The sequence below is a fragment of the Triticum urartu genome, chromosome 5A (genome assembly GCF_056163025.1).
Source record: "Triticum urartu cultivar PI428250 chromosome 5A, HENAU_Tu73, whole genome shotgun sequence".
NCBI lineage: Eukaryota > Viridiplantae > Streptophyta > Magnoliopsida > Poales > Poaceae > Triticum > Triticum urartu.
Genome location: NC_141877.1, coordinates 547,841,774 through 547,863,920, shown reverse-complemented (window position 1 = coordinate 547,863,920; position 22,147 = coordinate 547,841,774). Strand labels below are relative to the sequence as shown.

Sequence of the window (22,147 nt, the reverse complement as noted above, 5' to 3'; positions counted from 1 at the left end):
ATGAAGGTGTAAGTTGAGGTCCTCCTCCTTGCTTGGTCAGATGTGTGTGTGTGTGTGTCCTCTTGTTTCCCCCGTGTATTCTGGTTCACTTGAACCTATCTTGTATGGAGCTGCGAGGCTTCTAGGCAAATTTGATGGAATATATTCAGGTGGTTGAGGGCCCCCCTCCTCCCCCGGTGAAAATTTCAAAAAAAAGTATTAAGCAAGACATCATGCAATTCCTCCTAAATATCTCTCCCTACAATTCTTCTAAATCCACGACTAATCTAATCTTTTGAATAATAGTTGCATCTTGCCGTAATTGATCACTGTCCATGATTTTGGTCCTAACTGGTTGGTACCTCTCATTCACAGCTCTAGTGGACCTTAATCGGTCAACATGTTTTTTTTGTAAATTCCACTGTATATTTCAATGTATTTTTTATCAATAAATTTTATTTGAGGTGGGGTTCTCCCTTCCCATTCAAACTAAAATTAGAATTCCTCTAGATTTGAGAGGATGTATATGTAATTATTTAGGTGTTTATCCATATATGACAAACACTAGTCAGAAATGCTCGATTTGTATGGTACCTCAATCTAAGCATGTTTTTCTACTCTGCTGCATACTACAATAATATCAATCGAATCAACACTTAGCACGCATGTTTCTCTATATATAAATTGTCCATGGGGCATACATGCACCACATGTATGTACCATAAAGAATTAGTGGCATGTCTGACTAGTTAAGTTATCTTGATACTCCCTTCGTTCCACAATGTAGTGCCTATAGATTTTTTGAGAAGTCAAACTTTACAAACTTTGATCAAGTTTGTAGAGAAAAATATTTATATTTACAATACCAAAAATATATAATATGAAACTACATCTTATGATGAATCTAGTGATATATGTTTCGCACTCTAGATGTAAATATTTTTCTCCACAAACTTGATCAAAATTTGTGAGGTTTAACTTTTTAAAAAATCTATAAGCACTACATTATGGAACGGAGGGAGTATATAGCCTACACGCACTTTCTCATATCCATGTAATGCACGTTCCAATTCCCCAACATCCAGGCCAACATCGAGTATGAGATAAGATATAGCCTAGACCGCCATAGCTAGGACTGTAAGGTATCGGGAATGAGGAGCGACTTTCTGGTGGACGCCGGCTCGTGTGGTCTGTATCCTAGCCATAGAACGATTCCTCGAGATGCTCAAACATCACTTCCCTGTCCCCCGTACTAGTTTCCTAGGGGCAGGGTGTAGGTGGCATAGGCGTACAAGCTTGGCACAGGTGTATCATCGCGTGGATCTGTACGTGCACATGCGCAGGGATGGAGTTGGTGACCTACCGATGTACTGCTAGCTTGATGGGTGGTGTGGGCCACAATGCAGAAACTTTTTGTCTGACGTGGCAAAAGGAGACCCTGCTAATGTTTCATCATGCACAGTGCACATCTCTTGCGTCTAGTGGATCTAAAAAGAAATTAGTCAGGGTCACTAATCAAATCTAATTGATTAGTTTAATGTGCCGGATAAAAAACAGATTGATAAAATCTAAAAACAGTATTGTAGACGGTGCATTTGATCCTTTTTTCAAATGATTCAAAAATCATATTTGTCAAGTTTGAAAAAAAACTATGAAAACTTATACATATTCACGATGGAACCTGTGAAAATTTGTTCAAAAAATATTATGACTTGCAAGCTGTACAAAAAAAAATCTTGGTCCAACAATAAAAGAAATTGACCCACTTTTATTGACATATTTGTTTTTATTTGTTTACGTCCCATATGAAAGTACATTGTTATTAAATTCTGTTGAATGTGTTGTATATGCATTTGTGTATGTACAAAATATTTTTGATTTTTTTTTGCGTTGTGGAAATATTGTTTTTCTCAAAAGTCCACCAAAAGACATTTTTACCTTCTTACAGACTAGACTCAAAGATGCTTTGTTGCAAAAGAACAAAATTTGGTAATAAAAAAATTATACAACAGGTGGCACAATAATACATTAATCTTTTTTCCGGGAGAGTAATACATTAACCAAACAAATTGTGCGAGACCAATTCTTGTTCAGAGCCCCAACTGTGCAGAAACTTCTAACGGTCATATAAAAACAGTTTATTTAATCCCAGTTTAGGTAAATGGCCCTGACAAGCAGATGGTGCTAACACACAATATACTAGTATTATTTTATGGATAAAATCTAAGAACACCTATAAGTCTACCTAATGAAATTATAAGGTGACAGTATAGAGTTTAAGATAATTGGTGACCAGAAAAACATTTGATAATATTGAGAGTTATAAAAAATATCTGGACGAGCGTCACAATAATAAATTACTCTAAAGCAGTCTGTACGAGATTAATAGATGTTTAGTGGACTTAATAGACTGTTAATAGTATCATACTCTCTGTGCATTACACTGACTAACAAATTGGTCTTAATGGCGGATTATTATTCTATGTGCTCTCGTGAGGGGTCAATTGGGCACAAGGTCACGTCACATCAAACTGTTCTGGGTGGCAAAGGGTAAATTAAAATGGTGCCATACTCATCACGATGTGTTCCAGCAGCTAGATTCTTTGTCAATAAAGTTAGCTACCTATAGCTGCCGGGATACAGGCTTTGACGAGGCTCTTGGGAGGACAGAACGCGTAAATACCGGGAGGGATCTGATCAGTTAGGATAACGGACGGGCAGGATATGGTCCGCAGAGTGCTCGTCCACCGTAAGGCATTTTCGATCGGGAATGTTCCTTCTACGAGTATAAGCTATGGGACACATTCTGTTATCTTCATTTGCTCATATCTAGTATGAGCTTCACACGGAGTGGTATCATTATCTCGGAGTCAAATCCACATAGTGGTGCAAACTGTGCGAGCTTGTGAAGAAGACCACTTGCTCACACTTCAAATGAATCTGAATAGTCATTCACGATGCACAGCAACATACTTGACAGTTTCTATTGGCATGCATGTAGCTCATCAGGCATCCACATAACCGCACATCCAACACGATTGGATGGCCAAGCCAAACTGACAAACCCTTGTATTTGATTGGTCTAGTCTCGGAAATTACTTTAACGGTTTGATCTCAAAAGTTACCTAAAAAGGTTGCCTCAACGTCATGCTTCCATGTTGAAAGGCATGATTTGTTCTCAGAAAATGAAAATAAAGGACTCAGAGACAGCTTAATTTACGGGTTAATTGTACTTCCCGATGCATATCAAACTAAAAAGTTTGCTTCATGTATATGTTGTCAGGAGAGAAATTTCCTGAACAATGCCCATAACCAAATGATAAAGGATTGCGGTTCCCAGCAATAGGGTAGGCATAGTATCAAAAGAGTCACTCGGTACTCGGTTGGAACTTGTCTCCTAAAATGTTTATTCTGAGTTGGAAGACGTTAACAAAATAAGCTAAATGCCTTGTTAAGTTCATTAAATTTACTTCATTCTAGAGTCACATCACTGCTATGAGTTTTTAGCTGTGTTGAAAGAAATGTTGTGCCCATGGTCTCTCCCGACTGACTGAACCGGTTGGGTGACTCATGAGAAGGCTGCAAAACAAAAGCTCCCATGGCCAATCCAGGAAGACTGTGCTACTTGAGAGACCACCACAGCAAACGACTCTGCTGCTTTGGAAGCCATCACTACGAGCTTGTCACGAAAATGGAATGATACTCCATATCGGTCCCAAGTCATACAGCTCAGAAGCCCATCGGTTAAGAACTTAGCTTCACAAAACCAGTCTACAGATTTAGCAACCATTTCACACAAGTACAGTGCAGCTTCGTGTGTAGTCTACAGATTTGCCAAAGAAAAGGGTGTAGTTTTATCGTAATTTTCAAGTTCAGAGGAAGGGTATTTCGACTGTGACGTACGCAAGCTTCTATTCCCTGTCGGTTTTAATCTCTCAAGTCGACTTCCGTTCAAACATTCCACTATTCATTGCAGATAATATGTAGAGTAAGGATGATTTGCAAATCATGAAATTGCAGGACCTAATATCAAAGGAAAATAAGAGAACGAAGAATTTAAGAATATAATCATTGAGAGTTGGTAGGTGTTGCTAACGAAACCGAGTGCCACTCTGGTAAGCAATATCAACAATCCCACGTGCCACTCTGGTAAGCAATATCAACACTCCCATCGTGCCACTTAATCGAATAGTAGAACAACATCTCATCCCAAGACAATGGCTAAGCCTGGACGCCTAGTCCAGTAACAACCGTAAGGAGACATTCATGCCGGGATCATATCACCATACGACAGTAAATACGCAAAGTAACAAGACAGGAAATTTCACACAAACAAAATTTCTTATACTTTGCTTTTCTAATACTGGTAGCATCTTGCCGTAATTGATCATTGTCCATAATTTTGGTCCTAATTGATTGGTGCCTTTCATTCACAGCTCCGGCCAACCTTAATCACTCGACACATTTTTTTTGTAAATTCCACTGTATATTACAATGTTTTTTATCAATAAATTTTATTTGGGGTGGGGTTCTCCCTTGTCGTTGAGCATTCCAAATAAAATTAGAATTTCCTCTCGATTCGAGAGGATGTATATGTAATTATTTAGGTGTTTGTCCATATGGTAAGCACTAGTCAGAAATGCTCGATTTGTATGGTACCATCAATGTAAGCATGTTCTTCTACTCTGCTGTGCTGCATACTACAATATCAATCAACACTTAGCACACATGTTTCTCCGTATATAAGTCGTCCATGGGGCGTACACGCACCACATGTATGTACCATAGAGAATTAATGCTAGTGCTGACTAGTTAAGTTTGTAGCCTACGCACTTTCTCTTATCCATGTCAAGCACAGTCCAATTCTCATTCCCAAACATCCAGACCACCAAGAGTCTGGACTGGCATAGCTAGGATTGTAAGGCATCGGGAATGTTCCTGCTACCAGAGTGACGTCTGGTACAGTACATTGTGTTATCTTCATTTGCTCACATCTAGGATGAGCTTCACACGGAGCGGTATCATTGTCTCGGAGTCAAATCCATACAGTGGTGCAAAATGTGTGAGCCTGCGAAGTAAACTGCTTGCTCACACTTCAAACAAATGTGAATAGTCATTCACAATGCACAGCAACGGACTCAACTCGTCTCCTAGCATGTTTACTAGTTGAAAGTCGCTAACAAAATAAGTAAAATGAGTCGTTAAGCTCAATTAACTCACTTCATTTCAGAGTCGCATCACCGCTACGATTTTTTAGCTGTGTTGAAACAAATGTTGTGCCAATGGCCTCTCCCGTAATGACTGAACCTGTCGGGTGACTCATGAGAAACAGGGGCCATCCAGGAGGACTCTGCTACTTGGCAGACCACAGCAACAAACGACTCTGCTGCTTTGGAAGCCACCACAGCGAACCTGTCACGAAAATGGAATGATGGTCCACGTCGGTCCCAAGTCATGATCTGCTGGTGATAATTCTCCATCAGTTCGGCAGAGTAGCCCATCGGTTCAGAACTTGGCTTCACAAAACCAATCTACACATTTTGCAACCATTTCACACATGTACAGTGCAGCTTCGTGGGTAGTTTGACAAAGGAAATGGTGTGATTTTATCATAGTTTTTTCAAGTTCAGAGGAAGGGTATTTCTAGTGTGGCATTTGCAAGCTTCTATTCTCCGCCGGTTTTGGAGCTTGAGAATTGACTTCCGTTCAAACATTCCACCACTCATTGCAGATAATATGTAGAGTAAGGATAAACTGCTAGAGTGGTCGTATTTAACGTTTGCAAATTGCCAAATTGCACGACCAAATATAAAAAGATAATAACAGAATGAGGAATATAAGAATATATAATCATCAAGTTGGTACTCGGTAGGCGTTGCTAACAAAACCAAGCATCACTCGGATAACTCTCATCATGCCACTTAATCAAATAGTAGAACATATCATCTCAACATAATGGTGAAGCCTAGCCACCTAGACAAGTAACAGCCGTAAAGAGATATTCATGCTGGGGTCATGTCACCTTACCATAGTAAATATGACAGGAAAATTTCACACCAACAAAATTTATTATACTCTGCATTTGACAGAAGAACTCTCAGTAGTGACAACAACAGCAGTGCAATGCATAATAAAGACTTCGTAGTATGTCAACACAAGTCCAGTAAAACATCATATCAGCTGATGTTCCCAAGATATGTATCGGCATCGGGCATTACCAGAATATTCTCTAATTATAGCATTGGTATTGCTCCCTTTCAACAACAGTTGCACAGTATCTCAGATCGTGTACAGATAATGGAAAATAACACAAACAGGATCACTATCGCTACTATTCCAGTGAAAAATAGGAGGCATTGTGTTTCTATAAAACTATCAAGGTATGGAGAACAGGGCTACAAAATTTGTAATGTCCCAATATTCATCTCTTTTGTGTCCAGTAAAAGAATGAATATACTAATGTTTGTGTACCTAATATTGCAATAACCACCCAGTGTATCTCATAAGATAGCTGTCAATGAGAGGCCTTCCAACTGCAGTTGTGGTGAATTCTGCAAATCTGTGCATCCATTCTGCTAGGATGGCACAAGAGCTCAGACTCTATTATATTTGATCAAGTAAAAAATGTGACAACATCTCTTCTGTATCCCCTAACTATCAACATGCGTGGGACGTTCTCTACAAGCAGATCCATGTACTCCATGTAGAAGTAAGCAGGATGATTCAGTGGTGGCGGAGGGAGGCTCACTAGCACCACAGCTGCCATCCTGGAGTGCCTCAGTATTGTGGAGTTCAACTTAAACATTGTGTAGAGGAATTTATCGACCTTTTCTTCATTCACAACAGCTTGCTTCCCATCCACCATCTGCGGCCGTCCTTCTCTTTCTGTGGTTTCCTTCATCTCGGAAAGGTATGCACTGACCCTTTGCTGTGCACTTGTGTAGGCCTCTTGGGAATCATCTGGCTGAGCACCACTGCTACTGCTCTCCACGTGAGATTCCCATGACTTCATAGTCACGACAATGACCTCGGCATGCATCCTAAGATCGTACAAGAACTTTTTGACATCAGTCTTTAGCTCTGCAGCATCAGTGTCCTCTTCAGCTATGCAGAAGACTTGGATCTTGCAGCTTTCAAAGGTCGCTTTTGTGAGCAGGAGCTGAGACAGAAGAAGCATCAATCCTCCATCTCTCACAATCCAATACAGGTCAATAGTCCCATACTGTCTCTGGAACTCATTAGGCCACTCATCAAGACCCTTCACGATAACCACTGCCTTGTTAGCAATGATGCAATCGTTTATTATACTCACAAACGTTGATGGTATCTCTGTCAGATTCTCACGGCGCCAAATCTCAGGGTACCGCACCACAACAATATTTGGCTTCAAGTTCCCTAGGCCCATCGTCTGAACAATGCTGCGGAAGCCCTCAGACATCGAAGGTGCTACGATTATCTCCGCAACACCCTCACATTGTTTGTACTCAATGTAGGCCTCCAGCTGCTGACAGGCAGTCTTAGCGTCCTCAGCCAGTTCATGATAATCACCGTCAATTGTTGAGACAAATATTGACATACCACGGCCCTTCTTCTTCATACAATTAGCAAAATCGGCAAGTTTTGGATGACAAGGGACATTTTCTGGAAGTTTACCCCACGGACGGCATAATATCAGAGGAATGGGGTACCAATTCTTAGGATGAACTTGGTTTGCTGTGAGAAGAACAGTGAGTGAGTGTTAGAATAATGTGTAAATAGATTATGAATAACTATTTCTTTGCCATGCAGAAAGTCATACCTCCTAGCGATCTGAGACTTCGCAATGCCAACTGAAAATACGCACTCTTGAACCCATCTCCCCAGTCTCCAGCCTTCCCTTTTAGACTCACATAGTAATAGATGAGGCTTGCAAGGGCAAGGGAGATAACAGTGAAAGACCAGGAGATCAAAAACATGATAACTGAAATTTGAGAGGAAGATCCACTTAGTGAAAAGCACGACCATAAATACAATGTGAGGATGCATTTTAACTAACTGTGGGTCACAAGAAATATGAGGTAAACAATACATCATTACAGATTAGGAGAAGCTGGTTGGATTAAAAATCATACATGTGAACAGAATTCTTCAATCAAAATTCAAAATAATTCCTAAGTTACATATATTAATGTTCAGAAAAAGTGCTACAGGCAGCTCAGGAGTAATGTAATGGATGAAAAAATAAAATGATAAAGAGGCAAACAGCGTACCAACACAAAGCAATGCACCAACAAGTGAAAGACTCCAGTGGTGATATTTCCATCGAGGGCGCCAACTAGGAGCATCAAGTAAGTCAAGCAGAAAGCATGACAGGTTCACACCAGCATAGCACAACAGAAAAAACATAGTGATAGTTGGTGTAATTAAATCCAAGTTCCCAATAATCACACATCCAATACAGATTAATGCTGTGAATAAAGTAGCTGCGTGAGGTTCGACTCCTTCAGAAACCTTAAAGTAATTAAGGACTGGAAGGATGTCGTCATTTGCTATTGCTGCTAGTAACCTTGGAGCCCCTGTCAAGCACTGTAGCGCTGCACCTAAAGTGGACAGGATAATACCAATGTAAATCACTACTGGTGCAGGCCATGCCACTGTAGCAGTAAGAAGCCTGCAAGTAAAGGATATTTATGAGCTAACCACACAACAACTCAGTAATGTAGCAGCTTATGGGACTAACACGGAAGTGTAAACTACAGCCATGCTATCAGAACATAGTTTTTCGATCAAAGAATACAGAAACAAAAATAGATTAAAGAAATATGTGCATTATATAACTGTCAGAAGAATAGCTGTGGCAGTGAGAACTGATAGAGCAAATAAGCATGCCCTGACGACATCATAAACGCAGAACTGAAGCATACAAAATATTCTAAACCCTAGAGAACACACTATCTACAATTCTGAAGTGGGAGCAGTGATAACTTGCAGCATTGAGAAACATGTACCTATCAGTTAGAAGCTCTTCTCTTGTGGACAAAGCTCCAAACAGCAGCACAGATAACAAGTACATAACAGTTGTTGTAAGAGTTGCAGATAATGTTCCAATTGGTATTGAACGCTGTGTATCTTTCAGTGAAGCAGATCGGTTTGAACCAGCCATAATTCCAGTGACTGCTGGGAAAAAGAGACCTACCAAAGCGCTGAAAAATACACAAAAAAATGTGTTGGCAAATTGCATTTGCACAGACAAAGAATTAACAAATTATCTTGCAGGTCCAAAAACTTCTTTGCTTCCAATAATAGAGTTTGACTCATCATCAGCCTTCAACGTCACTAGGCCCTTATAAGCCTGTATAGTCCTTAAACTCGTCGGCCTTAGTCAAATAGTACCAAGAGCTGTGAGTTGACGGAAGTTGCTGATGTGGAGGTAGGCAGGTTGATTTCATTGTTTCATCAAAGATAGGAGGGGATATTGCAGACCTTTCTCTGGCTAGAGACTATCCCATCAAATAGATTGGAAATTTGCTGCTTGGGTCTGCCTGAACTAGGGTCAATGTTTACAGTCCCTGCTATGTAAGCAAGTGTTTACCATGTGACCCTAGTTGACACCAAGTAATTCGGTCAGTTTGACCAACTTGACTCCAATAAAGCTATCCTAGAAGTTTAATAAGCGCCGGATCTGGCACAATAATATTTTTTAACTAAAATCTATAGATTTATATTTTATCCCATAATACAAATGTATGATTTTTTTTTACAGGACCTGGTGCAAATTGCAACAATATTGCGCCAGACCTAATGCAAAGTGGAAACTCTTGCAAAACCTGATGCAAAGTGCAATTTACTCTATAAGCTTCATGAAACATTGCAATTCTCTCTAATAGAATGAAGATGCATGTGAGCAAACTCACCCCTCAGTATTGACTCTATTAACATATAATGGGAGTGGGATGATATTGCCATGATTGGTCAAAGTTCATGGGGTCAAGTAAAAATTATATAGGATGACGAGAATATGATTGAGATTCAACATAAATACATATTTATTAGATAATTTTTCAAGTTTTTTAGAGATGTTATAAGCTTACTTGAAATCCCAATATATAGAACCATTTGGATCAGGAACTCCAGCATTGTTTGTACGTTGATATTCTGAACCCCAGTTGTCTCTGAGTGAGGTTAGACGCAACCCAGTGATCCCCTCTAAGTAGGAAAGCCAGCATTACAATTGAATGCAGAAATGCATAATGAATGATTATCCTACATATAAGCCACATGGTACTTACTTGGAGCATTGTGTCTCGGTGCAATGAAGACACCAAGATATATGCACAGCAGTGAAAAGAGTACTGGTATTAAAAAGGCAGGTGCAACCTTGTTGATGATTTTGACACCACCAAATACAATAAAACAGAGCAGTATGGTCACAATAACACCATATACTTGAAGGTCATGCAAGCTGGGCGTCGATATAGTCGCCGTACCAGCTGTTGCTGTACCGTTTATTAATGTATTGTTGACCACTGTAACACTCTCTGCATTATTATAAAGCTATAAGTTAGTCAAATAAAAATCACAAGTGGAAAATAATAGCTCTGCTTCCTTTTCACTATTTCTCACGGAATATAAACCCAAGTTAGCACTGCAAATAAAATTCAATGCAGGCATCTCTATGCCCTAACAAAAGTTTGAAGTACAAGGTCTACACTTATGTCATTTGGAAATAATTCAACATTTCTACTCGACAATCGCAAATACAAACGAAACTTAATGACTAGTATCACTTGTGACTTACCTTGAAACAATCCTGCAGAAGGAACGGCATCCAAAAAGGTTTCTACAGCACCCAAAACATACCTGAATTGACAGGCAAGTTAGCATGAATATATGTCAAACTAACAAGTACTAACAAATTAAATATAGGATCATCCAAAATTCCAATGGGCCAAAAAGCTAAAAGTTTATATGACAAATTCAGCTGTGTTCTATGATTATTACCAATCCAAACATTTTTCTTTCAACCATATTAGTTTAAGTGTACATTATTATACAAAACCAACCTTTGGAACTTCTGCAAACCAACCATTCATTGGTAGCAGGCAAGGCCAACAAGCATCAAAATATAGCACAAAACCCTTAAATTTCACCACTACACATTCTACTATAAATCATCTCACTAATCACATACTAACATGAAGAACTCATATGATGCCAGCTTCCAAGCAGCTTATGCAGAAATATCATCAGAACTTTGTACACAAATAAACAAAAGATAAATGGAATTTGGAAGGAGAGCTACAAGTAGTTGGCATTTGCAGTGTATACTCACATGGATCCAGCAACCGCGTTTCCAAGAAAGAAACACAATCCAATACTAACTCCAACTTCAGGACCAAGCGCACGGCCAATGAGATAATATGGTCCACCACCCTATGGATCATACAAAATGTGTATCAGCTAATTTATAAATTTAAGTTTGGTGAGAGATAGTAGCATCACACATCAAGCAAGCTCTGGAAGTATTCCGAGCAATAAAGACTGACCATACAAATGGAATTTGACCATATCAGGAACTAGGTTCCACAGACCGCAAATGAAGACAATAAACCAGCAAAGCTAACACATATCAGGTATGAACCCTATTACGCGAACTCATCACCAGTAGAATGGTCAGCATACCTTCATAGCCCCATTTGTTGCAATGGCACTTAATGATAAGCCGGTTAAAAATGTGCAAGCACCACAGAATGAGACTAAAACAAGTGATTGCCATATGCCTGCCATACCTACAATCCTATAAAAAAGAAAAAAAAATGATAGTCAGTGTTGAATAACCAAAAATCAATTTTTTTAGCTGAAAAGGGGACACAGGAATCACATTAATTGAAATACCACTTCCAACAAGGCTACAAAGGTGTCCAAGGTACCAAAGGCATTAATACTCCCAACTTGGTTACTTTTACTTGGTTTTAGCATGGGAAAAGCTCATGCCAAACAATGATAACAACACTACGGTGACCAGCATGGCAACATAGAAATTTTATTTTGCATAACCAAATAGGAACTAAATGTTCATGTGCAGTAACAAAAACAAGTGCACATAATACCAATACTTACCAGGTAAAACGGATATAATAAATGATTCCCAAGATATTCTGCAAGCATGGAACAAAGACACCCATCATTGTACCAAACTTAGGTCCAGTTTCCTGCGAACCAAATGAAAGCAACGGAGTAAGTAATACAGTTTTCATAAATATCCATATATCCAAATGACGTAAACCAAATAAACAGAAACATAGAGGTCAATGAAAATCAATGGAACACTGAATGACTTTTGGAGAGCACGAATGAAAACTCAAATGTACAAATCAGCAACTTAAAGTTGACTACATATATTTAGGGATGTAGCAAATCGTCAAAACCCAAGTACTACTCTTTCCTGTTAACTAAGTCCAAATATACCAACTCCTAGTTATTCATGATTAACTAGGAGAAGTGTGACGAAGTATTAAACAGATGGCACTCGTCGCAAATGTTGGAACTGGGGACAACCTTTGGACGTCCAATGGTGATTGCTACATCCTCTCCCTCCCTAGGACTCGAAGGGGCTTGGGTCTGTTCTCCTGTCATGCTGTTCAGATTCAGCCAGATGCTTATGTCATAAAGTAAAACCAATGGTTCAAACTATTTATTTGGGTAGCACATGCTTAATATATTAGTCAAATACTATGTGTCCTTAACAAAAGGAGATTGATCTCAAGTTTTTAAGGCGGCCTAATAAAATTACAAAAAGATGGATTGTACCTCTTGAGTCCCAAAATATTAACAAGTGAATCAAACCCAAAAAGCTCCAGCTTTGAATCCCCTTGAGATCCACTCGATGTAGCATGATCACTAGAACCTTCTTGCATGCTTGGATCAATAGTTAGATTAGCACCACCAGGCCTAAGGTTCCTATGACATACATAAGAGTAAGTGTGAGTTCATAAATTTGCTTCTAGAGAGTTTTTGTTATCTAAATCATCTTACTAATTATAATGACCATGGAAAGAAACACATGGAACGAAATCTGCAGAAATTATGCCTAATAATCTGATATGGAGTATGCAACCAGAAATAGCAAATGGAGCAGGGAAGCCAGTAGGTACAACAAAAAGATATATGTTCGTGCGAAAATAAGTAAGCTCGACATCAAATATCGATATATGAGTACACACAAAACATCGATATATGAGTACACATAAAACATCGTATGGCAAAAGAAATATCTACTAGAGTCATTCAAAATTACTCAAACCCAAAGAGATAACAATATCAACACCAATTTCAGAAGTCAAAGAGATGGCATCACCAAATTGATTGAAGATATTCTACAAACAAACATGACTCATGCGAATTTCACACTCTTGCTCTTAATGCCCTGAGCACTAAATGAAAGAAGCAACTCCAAAAGGCAGCCCACAGACAGCATGTAGTTAAAGAAATCAACCTCGCATGCATTTGCACTGCTTCTCGTCAGTTCCTACACACCTACACTATCATCCGAATCCAACTGTTCAGTTGAACACCCCATTCTGCTAAATAACAAACTCACGGTCAAGACAATGCAAGCACGAATTCGCAGCAGTTTAACATTTGCTAAATCCGAGACACTTATATTGGTCGTGTATCAAACAAAAATGCCATAAAAATGAGACGAAGTATGTATGGCAGCACCACCTAGGCGGCTGGGGCGTCACGGCGTCGTGGCCGGTGACGGAGGTGGAGCCGCCGGGGCCGGGCTCCATGGAGGTCATCTGGATGACGGCGCTGTCGTCGGAGCCCACGGGCCGGTACCTGCGCCCAACCGGCGGCGCCGGCATCGGCAGCCCCTCCTCCGCGGCCTCGATCTCCCCGTTCTCCATCGCGGCTCGCTGCATCACACATAAAACGGGTGGCGCCGTGAGATCCAGGCTCCAGAGCACCCGCCGAAGCGCTCCTGGTGGCCATGGATCTGAATCCGAGGCCGGCAGAGCGCGGGGGGCAAGCAGGGGCTGCTGGGGCGGCGGCCGGGCGCGGTGGGCGGAAGCTTACTCACCAGGCTCGGCGGGGAGCGGGGGGCGGTCGCTGCGGCGATGAGAGAGCGGCCGGTAGCTCGCCGGCGACGAACGAGGCGGGGGGAACTGACGGGGTAGGTGGGCACCCTGGAAAGCAGCCGTCTTTGAGTTGAGGACACGGCAGTTGACGCTGGCAAGGAGAGGGATTGCTCCCCCACGAAGGTCCCTGCCTTGCGCGTTGACTTTTGACTTTTTTTAAGATAACTTTCAATCTAATTTTGCCATTAAAAATTACAACTGCTCAAAAATGCCATAGTTTCATGTGTTGTTTTGTACGAGTATTAAATGTTGGAACAAACAAAAGTTCAAAAAATAGTATTGAAACAAACAAGGTAAAAAAGTTGGTAAGGCAAGTGCACATGGCATAGTTATAAGAGGAAACAAAAAGGACTTCAAGCTAAGCTAAGCAGGAGATGATAAACATGGCATGGCTCTTTACAGCTTTATAAACCGCCCACACCCCTAGGCACCACATAACGGAACCATGTCTCAGTACTAGTGACCATGCACTCTTGATAGTACAGGCCTAATCAGCTACTCGGTATTCCTAGCTCATCCACGGTGCGTTTAGAATAAACTAGGATCGTGAGGTATTGGGAATCTATAAGCTATGCTTTTGATGTGACGGCGGCCCGATCTTTCGATGAAAGTGGGGATAACTATTGATTTGGTGGATTTTGACCTTGACGATCCGACTATACCGTACCCGACGATACGCCTCGACAATCGCTAAACCAATCTCCGATGGTTATTGACCTTGCCGTAGGCACGATCAACCTGAACAACGAGGTTCGAGTTCCTGCAAGCAACCGAAGAACAGGCAAGAACAAAGGTGAACTGCAACTGAATTTGCAGATGAAAAATTAAGCGCATCAACTAGATCAAAATTTGGGGTTTCACTGTGGATCTGAAAAGGTGGTAGTCCTACACGTCTCATAGATGCGAATTGTAGCGAAAGCTAGACAATACAATAAAACCCGAATCTAAACCTAGATGAACGCTAACTATTTATTAAGTCCGTATGGCCGCCGCCTAGGAGCTGCGCGTTGATGTGTCCAACATCGCTACGATTTGAAGGAAAAAATAATCATCATCAGGCCGGCCCACATGTAGATAGAATATTGTATGGTTTCCTTCCTTATTTGATGAGGTGGGCTTGTGTGTACGTGGCTTCCTCCTTCTCTTCTTTTGCATGTACGTAGCATGGAGCATAGATGGTTCGATTGGTTCTTGCATGCAATAGTGCTTCTGCTGGTGTAGTCAACGTGCAACATTTTCCATCTCCTGGCTTTATATTACTTTCTCTCGTGAGATCTTCAACACCTTCGTTTCTAAGTACAAGTAAATCTGAACATGAGCGTAATATCATATTCTCGTCAGTTAAATCATATGTATAAATGAGCGATAGTACCTGGCCATTTATCTGTCTCATACGGGCTCTAGTCATAGGTCCCGACGGAATTGACGAAGGAGTCGCGGCGGGTTTAACGGCAGAAGAGATGTCCTCATCAGCTTTCAGCCATGACCTATGTGAATCAACATGGATGCATTGCCAGGTGACAATTTTATGGTGAAGTATGTCCAGGACATGGTGACTACAGGGTTGGTATTGGCAATCTCATCCAACCCTTCCCACTTTTGTATACATCGTGGTTTACCAGTCCAAGGGTTGGTATTTTTATTTTTGTCTGAAGCGTAAACACAAATATACTCTATTTAGCATACAAGTGTAGCTATATTGATTGTATTAGCAAATATTGATATTGTGACTTGTGTGGCAATCATCATTTTCGGATACATGGCATGGTATTCTAATGGGCTTGTGATATGTATGGTGGCGACTGGTCTAGCTTGTCTATCTGGTTCATCTGTAAAAAAAATACTATTCAATTAGTTTGTGGGCGGCTATTGGGGTACCAATAATATGGCTCGAAGCTTGACAGCTTGCTACGCAGGGTCCCTCGTCATTTGTATGGACAAGTTCTAGTTAGTGTTATATGAACTTGCTGTTGGCACGTTTCACCGACGGATTGAAAATCAATCTAGGAACTACACCATCTAGATGTACAAGTTTGCCTCGCACTATGACCTGATATATGTAAATATATGTTTTAACACAATGCTCCCATTATCATTATATGTCTTTTTGTCTAGTTTAGTTCATCCGTCTTGCCAAGCTAATCTCTACTATTATATCTACTATTAAAGAAGGATCAAATCTCTACTATTAAAGAAGAAGGATCAAACGTCGTGATGGTCCAACCTCGTTCGACCCTCACCTCCCTTCTTACGACAACCATCGTGCTACCAACCTCCACCCCACCTGGTCAGCTCCACGCGAAGGAAACAATGCAATCCGCACGACACACGACGGTTTGACCTGGCTCCCATGCTCCCCGACGATAGAAGAAGGAAAAAACATCCACGAGCGCACACGTCTCACGCCCCATCTCCCACAACCCCCCTCTCTCTCCCGAGAAACTTGCCGCCGCCGTCCAACCTGAATCAGCCGCTCTCCCTCGTGCTCCTGGCCGCCGACGCCCTCAAGCCGTGGCACAAGGCGGTGCTGCCTCCGACTCTCGCACCTACCTCCTGACCGGTGCTTGCTGGAAATCACGTATTCCAAGCCCAAGATGAAGGCCAGTCCCGAATCCCTCTTCGGCTCCTCGTCGCCATCCGGCAGCGAAGGGTCTCTCTCTCCCATCGCAGTCAGTCGCGGCTTCCTCTAGCCCTCCTCACTGGTGACGCCAAGACCGGATCCACGCCGTGGGAGGTGTCCACCGTCGGCAACCTGAGGAGCCTCGCCACCTCGAGCCTCAACTCGCTCAAGCGTAGCCTCGACGCGCTCCACGGCCACTCCGCCCGTGACCTCGAGGCCTCCCACTTCCGAATCTCCAAGCGCATCAAGGCGACCTCTCTGATCCCATTCCTTTGGCAATCCTTAGCGCATCGATCGATCTTGAGATGTGCCTAGATGTGATGTGATGGATCGCCTTCGGTGTCTATTGATGTTGTTCACGTAAGATGCAGATGCAGAGCTCCCTGGAGCTGGCGGAGAAGGAGCATAGGAAGATGTTCGAGAAGATCACCGAGCGTGCTGAGGAGATGAAAGTACACTTATTCGATTCCATGTTTGATCCAGTGTTGGTCGTGAGTGCTACAGTTTATCTGAAAACAATTCCTGTCTGTGAAATTACAAGAAGTTGATGACAGAGGTGCAGAGCTCCCCGCAGCTGGCGGAGGAGCATAGGAAGATGTTCGAGAAGATCGCCGAGCATGCCGAGGAGATGAAGGTACACTCATTCGATTCCATGGTTGATCCAGTGTTGGTCGTGAGTGCTACAGTTTATCTGAAAACAATTCATGTCTGTGAAATTACAAGAAGTTGATGACAGAGGTGCAGAGCTCCCTGCAGCTGGCGGAGAAGGAGCATAGGAAGATGTTCGAGAAGATCGCCGAGCATGCTGAGGAGATGAAGGTACACTCATTCGATTCCATGGTTGATCAAGTGTTGGTTGTGAGTGCTACAGTTTATCTGGAAATAATTCCTGTCTGTGAAATTACAAGAAGTTGATGACAGAGGTGCAGTTGTCTTCATCTCGAGGTACTGCAGCGAGCAAACACAGACATCTTCAAACTTTAGTTCAATTATTTACTAACTTGGTTGGCACCGATCAGTTTGCAAGGTGACCTTACCTGAGATGGCAAAGTCCGTAGCCAGAGTTATTGATGGCTTGCGCAGTCGCTACAACATCCCACCTACGCGAGTTTAGCATAGCTCTCTTAGTTGGTAATCACTTCTCTTGTCATCAACTTGACATATGAGTTGCTCATGTTCAGTAAATTTTCATGAACGTATGAGTGTTTGTCCATAAAAATTGGCAGGTGTAGTATGTATCTACCAGGGATAGTAATTATTCTTGGTTACAGGATACCAAAGTGTTGTGGTTCATTGGGTCCATCTCCTCCTTCGCCATCTACTATGGCACCTGCGTGCTCTCCGAGTCAATGCTCTCCGCCCATTCGTGCCATCTTCGTCGGTTGCTCCTGTCCTGCACAAGGTCATGCACAACATGTGCCTTGCCGGATGCCTTCGATGCCCCACTCTTGATCAGGTTTGTCATGCAGCACCTGATCGATGCACCAAACTACAAAAGGGCTCAGTGGTGGACTGATGGGGAGGATGCATCGATGCGGATTGCAGAAGGTCATTACAAAGGAATTCTAGGGGAATCGTACCAAGGATCCTGCACAATGCGAGCCTTGCTATTGTATGCCTTCGAGACATCGAGGCTACAGTAAAGATGGAGTTATTTCTTTCAGGAAGGTAACCTCTTGTTTTGGGTACTGCAGTTTTCTTGAAGCTACCTAGCTAGGTATAATGAAGATGATGGGTTCGCTTCAGCATAATTTCCGTTTCAGTTATTGAGTTCTTTGAAGGCTACAACAATTATAATATGAACCAGTTGTGAATCTCTCATTTGTTTTGATTAGTTCTAAGTTGTTCTGTGGCATACAATTTCAGACTGGGTGGTCTTGAAGTAACGTTACACACATTACTTCTATTAGGTGTATGCATGCTTGTGCGTGTGATTACAATGGAAGTGCACATACATGAATTTTTTAGTGGTCCCCACTAACTGAAAGCATATTGTTGGAGTAAAAGCTCTCCACTACAGTTCCATCCATAAGAAAATAACAAACATGCAAATATTCAAGAACTTATGGTGTCATTCCTTGCTACTGATCAGAAAAAAATCTCACAATTATAGAGTATTTTCAAGCATACCAAATTATATGGTTGTGTACATTGAGACCACATAAACCATATATGATGGATTTTTTGCCATAGTGTTAAGAAATAGCATCACAGTTAGAAACTATTTTGAAGCATACCAAATTATATAAGTTTGCCGGCATCTATTAGGTGTATGTTGTCCTTTCAGCGATTTAGGCATACTGTAGACACACATAGTTCGTAGGAAAAGGAACATGCTATTGCTCATCACTGTAAGTATTGTACGCAAGATAAATTTGCATCATGTAGGTAGTGAATACTCTAATCATGATCAAGTTCCCTAGGCACTTCTTGTACAAGCACCATCTGCTATGAAATCTTTAGAGTTTTTTTATGACACAATTTACAAGCACCATGTGAGCGAATGAGGAATGCTAGCGCTAGCAGCTACTGCGAGCCGCAGTGGACAGCGGTAGCAGCGGTGGTCAGCCGGACAACACAATGTCGGCGGCAGGCGGATAGTGGCAAGCAGCCCTACCGGTAGCTGCTGCTGTTAGCAGAATTGACGACTAGAGCATGTTGTCTTAATTTGTTCTCTGTTCCTATAGGAGGATTCAATTCCATTAACTGTTCAAACAGAAATGATTCCATTAGGGAGCTGTCTACTTTGTGATCTAACTGTCATTCTTCTCTGTCCAGACTAACAATTGGATGTAGTTCTTTACGTATTTATTAGTGCAATCTTCTTGTCATTGTTTTAAAGATCGCATATGTATATGTGTGACTAGAGGTTATGACTTATAAGTGTTTCCGTTGATTCGGGAAATGCAAGTAAGGTGTACGTGTTAGTTTCCAGTGTTCATTGTAATTTCCTTGTCTTGGACGTAATTTATCTCAATTTAGATATGAGATATTGGACTTTGATTCTTCTTTGAATTTATTAACGCTCTAGAGTCCACCCTACCTAAAAAAATCGCCCTCAGCCACTGATGTACATCACAACTCTACCTTGGAAGTATATATGAGTATGGTGTACAGTGCACACAAACGAGGACTACGGCCTATGGAATATGTGTTCCTGGACCTGCTGCCATGTCAAGTCATGAGAGATTTGATCAAAACATGTTTCAGGTATATTCACCATGAATTTTTTATTATTAATTTGATGAGATCGATTACTTCTGCTACCATTTGATTCTGTAGGAAGGATACATACAGCGATTTTGCTGAGGCAATGGATCTGGAAGAGATGGGGGTACTTGTTCATGTGTCATGCTCGTTCAAGAGCCTCATTGCTCATTCCACAAAGAGGCAAATGCGAATCCTGTCTATACGAATGGAGAAGATGTAGGCTTATTCCCATAAAATCTTGTTCAGGAGCCCAGCAGCAGATAGAAAAGATGACATGGACCACGATAAAGATTTAAGAATCTTTCAGTTCAAATGTCTCTCCTGCAACCATTGTTTCTAGAGTAGATAGCTCTGATGACTTAAGGGTGTCACGGGCTAATGGTGCTGAGCCCCCAAAATGTATTGTAGTCAATGGATATTTCTGATAAAAACATTAGTTATCGAGTGATGATAGTGTTTGTCTATCGCAAACATTTAAACAGTTTAAATTGTGATTTGTATTGTTTGAGAGATTGCTAAGAAGCTCATTATATAATCTCTCTATATGGTAATTGCAAGGATTGTCAAAGTTGTACAGTTTAAACATCATCAGGCTAAACATGTTTAAGTTTGAGCAAGTTAATAGAAAATAATATCATCATCTACGATGCCAAATAAAATTGCACTATAAGAAGTTTGACTTAGGAAAACCTAATATAACATGTGGGGCAAGGAAATATACTTGAAAGACATGAGGTGATTGCCTCTATGGGGAAAGTAGATATTTGTCCGAGTGATGCATGCTACTCATGCTCATCAAGTACAATGATCTTTACCGAAAAATGTTTTTTTTACCGAAAAAGAGTACAATGATCTTTTGATCAATGTATGTATCTTTATATAAGTCTGTTGTTCCGTGGCAACGCACGGGCAGTCGACTAGTATATGCTAAATAGGGGCATGTACTAGTACAAAGACTAAAAATCTGAAAACAGACACACATAAGCCGAAGAGAGTTGATTAATGATGAACAATAAAGTAACTAATCACATTTTTTTTCATGAGTGGGGATCTCTGGCCACCGTGCGTGGTGCCACCCCCAGTGGATACGGTTGAATCTGGATCCTGTGCAGTGCTAATCAACATTGGACGTTAGGCTTGCCCTGTAACCATTTGACAAACGTGTTGGTGTGTAGGCAAAAAGGCAGACACAGATAGCAGATAGATGTTGGGTCATTCTAGTAGGGCTATACCTAGGATGTACATTGGTGCGGTTTTTCTTGCAAATTTCAATCCTTTGGGGGGGGGGGGGGGGGGGGGGGATTCAGCTAAAACCCCCTTGAAAGTTTTAACTTTGTGTGGTCACGGATCAAAATATGAGGCTAGTGGGCATGGGGAGCAAGCAGGGTGGCTCGGGAGACGACGGGCGCAGTCACCGGATGCTTACTTACCGGGCTCGCTAGAGAATGGGACACGCTACAGCGATGAAAGACTAACCAGTCACTCGCCGGTGACCAGCGAGGCAGTGGAACTATAACATGGTACAGGTGGTTTGGCTTCGCTTTTCCAGTAAGCACCCTGGAAAGCAGGGCCGTCTTCAACTTGAGGACACGAGATTTGATGGTGGGAGGAATTACTTCCCCGCCCTTCCGTGCTGACTTTTGACTGGAAGAAGAGACGAAAGAATGTTGGTGTGCACGTCGCCGAGTACGTGCAGATCGGATCGGGCGCCTCAAGAGCCATTTGTATTTGGAGCGTGACAGTCATTTGATTTGGGATGTGTCAACCCCATCGTTTACAATATGATCCATGTTCTCGGCCGTTGCTCAACTTTGTCGGTCTGCAACACAGCTAGTGTAGTGCTCGACTCTCTTGCAACACATCCCAGGTTGCAAAAGCGTGTGGGGGGAGGGAGGGAGGGGGGGTTACTATGCCCTGCACGATAAAAGGTTGATCGGACGGTTGCGGTCGACGCGCCCCCAATTATCAACTAACTGAGCACAAGCGTTTTCCAAAAATGTGTCAACTATTATATACACCTTTAAGACTAGCATTGGGTCGAATAAGTGCGGTATCAAATCCGATGAACTGAAATCTGAACCGAAACCAACACCGAATTAACTTAGTTTTTTAGCCATTTTGATAGCACATCACGCGCATGACTGATGAGTGTGTGCGGTGTTGTGCCTCACCGCAGATGGGCTATAGTGATGGTTTGTGGGGTGCTATTGGTGTACTG

General features: G+C 41.7%; 3 protein-coding genes across 5 annotated transcripts; 2 read left to right on the top strand and 1 right to left on the bottom strand.

Annotated features, from left to right (window-relative positions):
• Positions 1 to 6,193: 6,193 nt before the first annotated feature.
• On the bottom strand, positions 6,194 to 14,199 carry LOC125510449 (cation-chloride cotransporter 1). Of its 3 annotated transcripts, XM_048675626.2 has the most exons (14): positions 14,042 to 14,199; positions 13,684 to 13,877; positions 12,769 to 12,918; positions 12,517 to 12,595; positions 12,079 to 12,170; positions 11,641 to 11,755; positions 11,291 to 11,391; positions 10,757 to 10,818; positions 10,248 to 10,496; positions 10,050 to 10,164; positions 8,967 to 9,161; positions 8,229 to 8,629; positions 7,778 to 7,939; positions 6,194 to 7,692 (listed from the first exon to the last, which is right to left on the bottom strand). In XM_048675626.2, exons 2-14 carry the CDS (start codon positions 13,866 to 13,868, stop codon positions 6,593 to 6,595), a joined length of 3,006 nt encoding a protein of 1,001 aa, XP_048531583.1. In that variant the 5' UTR covers positions 13,869 to 13,877; positions 14,042 to 14,199; the 3' UTR covers positions 6,194 to 6,592. The 3 variants fall into 3 exon arrangements, with proteins under 3 accessions (XP_048531583.1, XP_087377782.1, XP_048531584.1); XM_087521656.1 differs by lacking the exon at positions 14,042 to 14,199 and having other exon boundaries at positions 13,684 to 13,883; XM_048675627.2 differs by lacking the exon at positions 14,042 to 14,199 and having other exon boundaries at positions 12,517 to 12,587; positions 13,684 to 13,839.
• A 2,885-nt stretch (positions 14,200 to 17,084) lies between these two features.
• Positions 17,085 to 17,833, top strand: LOC125507321 (uncharacterized). The gene is made up of 5 exons (XM_087523582.1): positions 17,085 to 17,171; positions 17,261 to 17,353; positions 17,443 to 17,538; positions 17,628 to 17,664; positions 17,739 to 17,833. The coding sequence occupies exons 1-5, from the start codon at positions 17,085 to 17,087 to the stop codon at positions 17,831 to 17,833; spliced, it is 408 nt and encodes a 135-aa protein (XP_087379708.1).
• Positions 17,834 to 18,333: 500 nt separating this feature from the next.
• On the top strand, positions 18,334 to 20,340 carry LOC147972742 (uncharacterized). Its single transcript, XM_087523580.1, has 4 exons — positions 18,334 to 18,387; positions 19,751 to 19,929; positions 20,002 to 20,092; positions 20,150 to 20,340. The coding sequence occupies exons 1-4, from the start codon at positions 18,334 to 18,336 to the stop codon at positions 20,267 to 20,269; spliced, it is 444 nt and encodes a 147-aa protein (XP_087379706.1). The 3' UTR covers positions 20,270 to 20,340.
• The last annotated feature ends 1,807 nt before the right edge of the window (positions 20,341 to 22,147 follow it).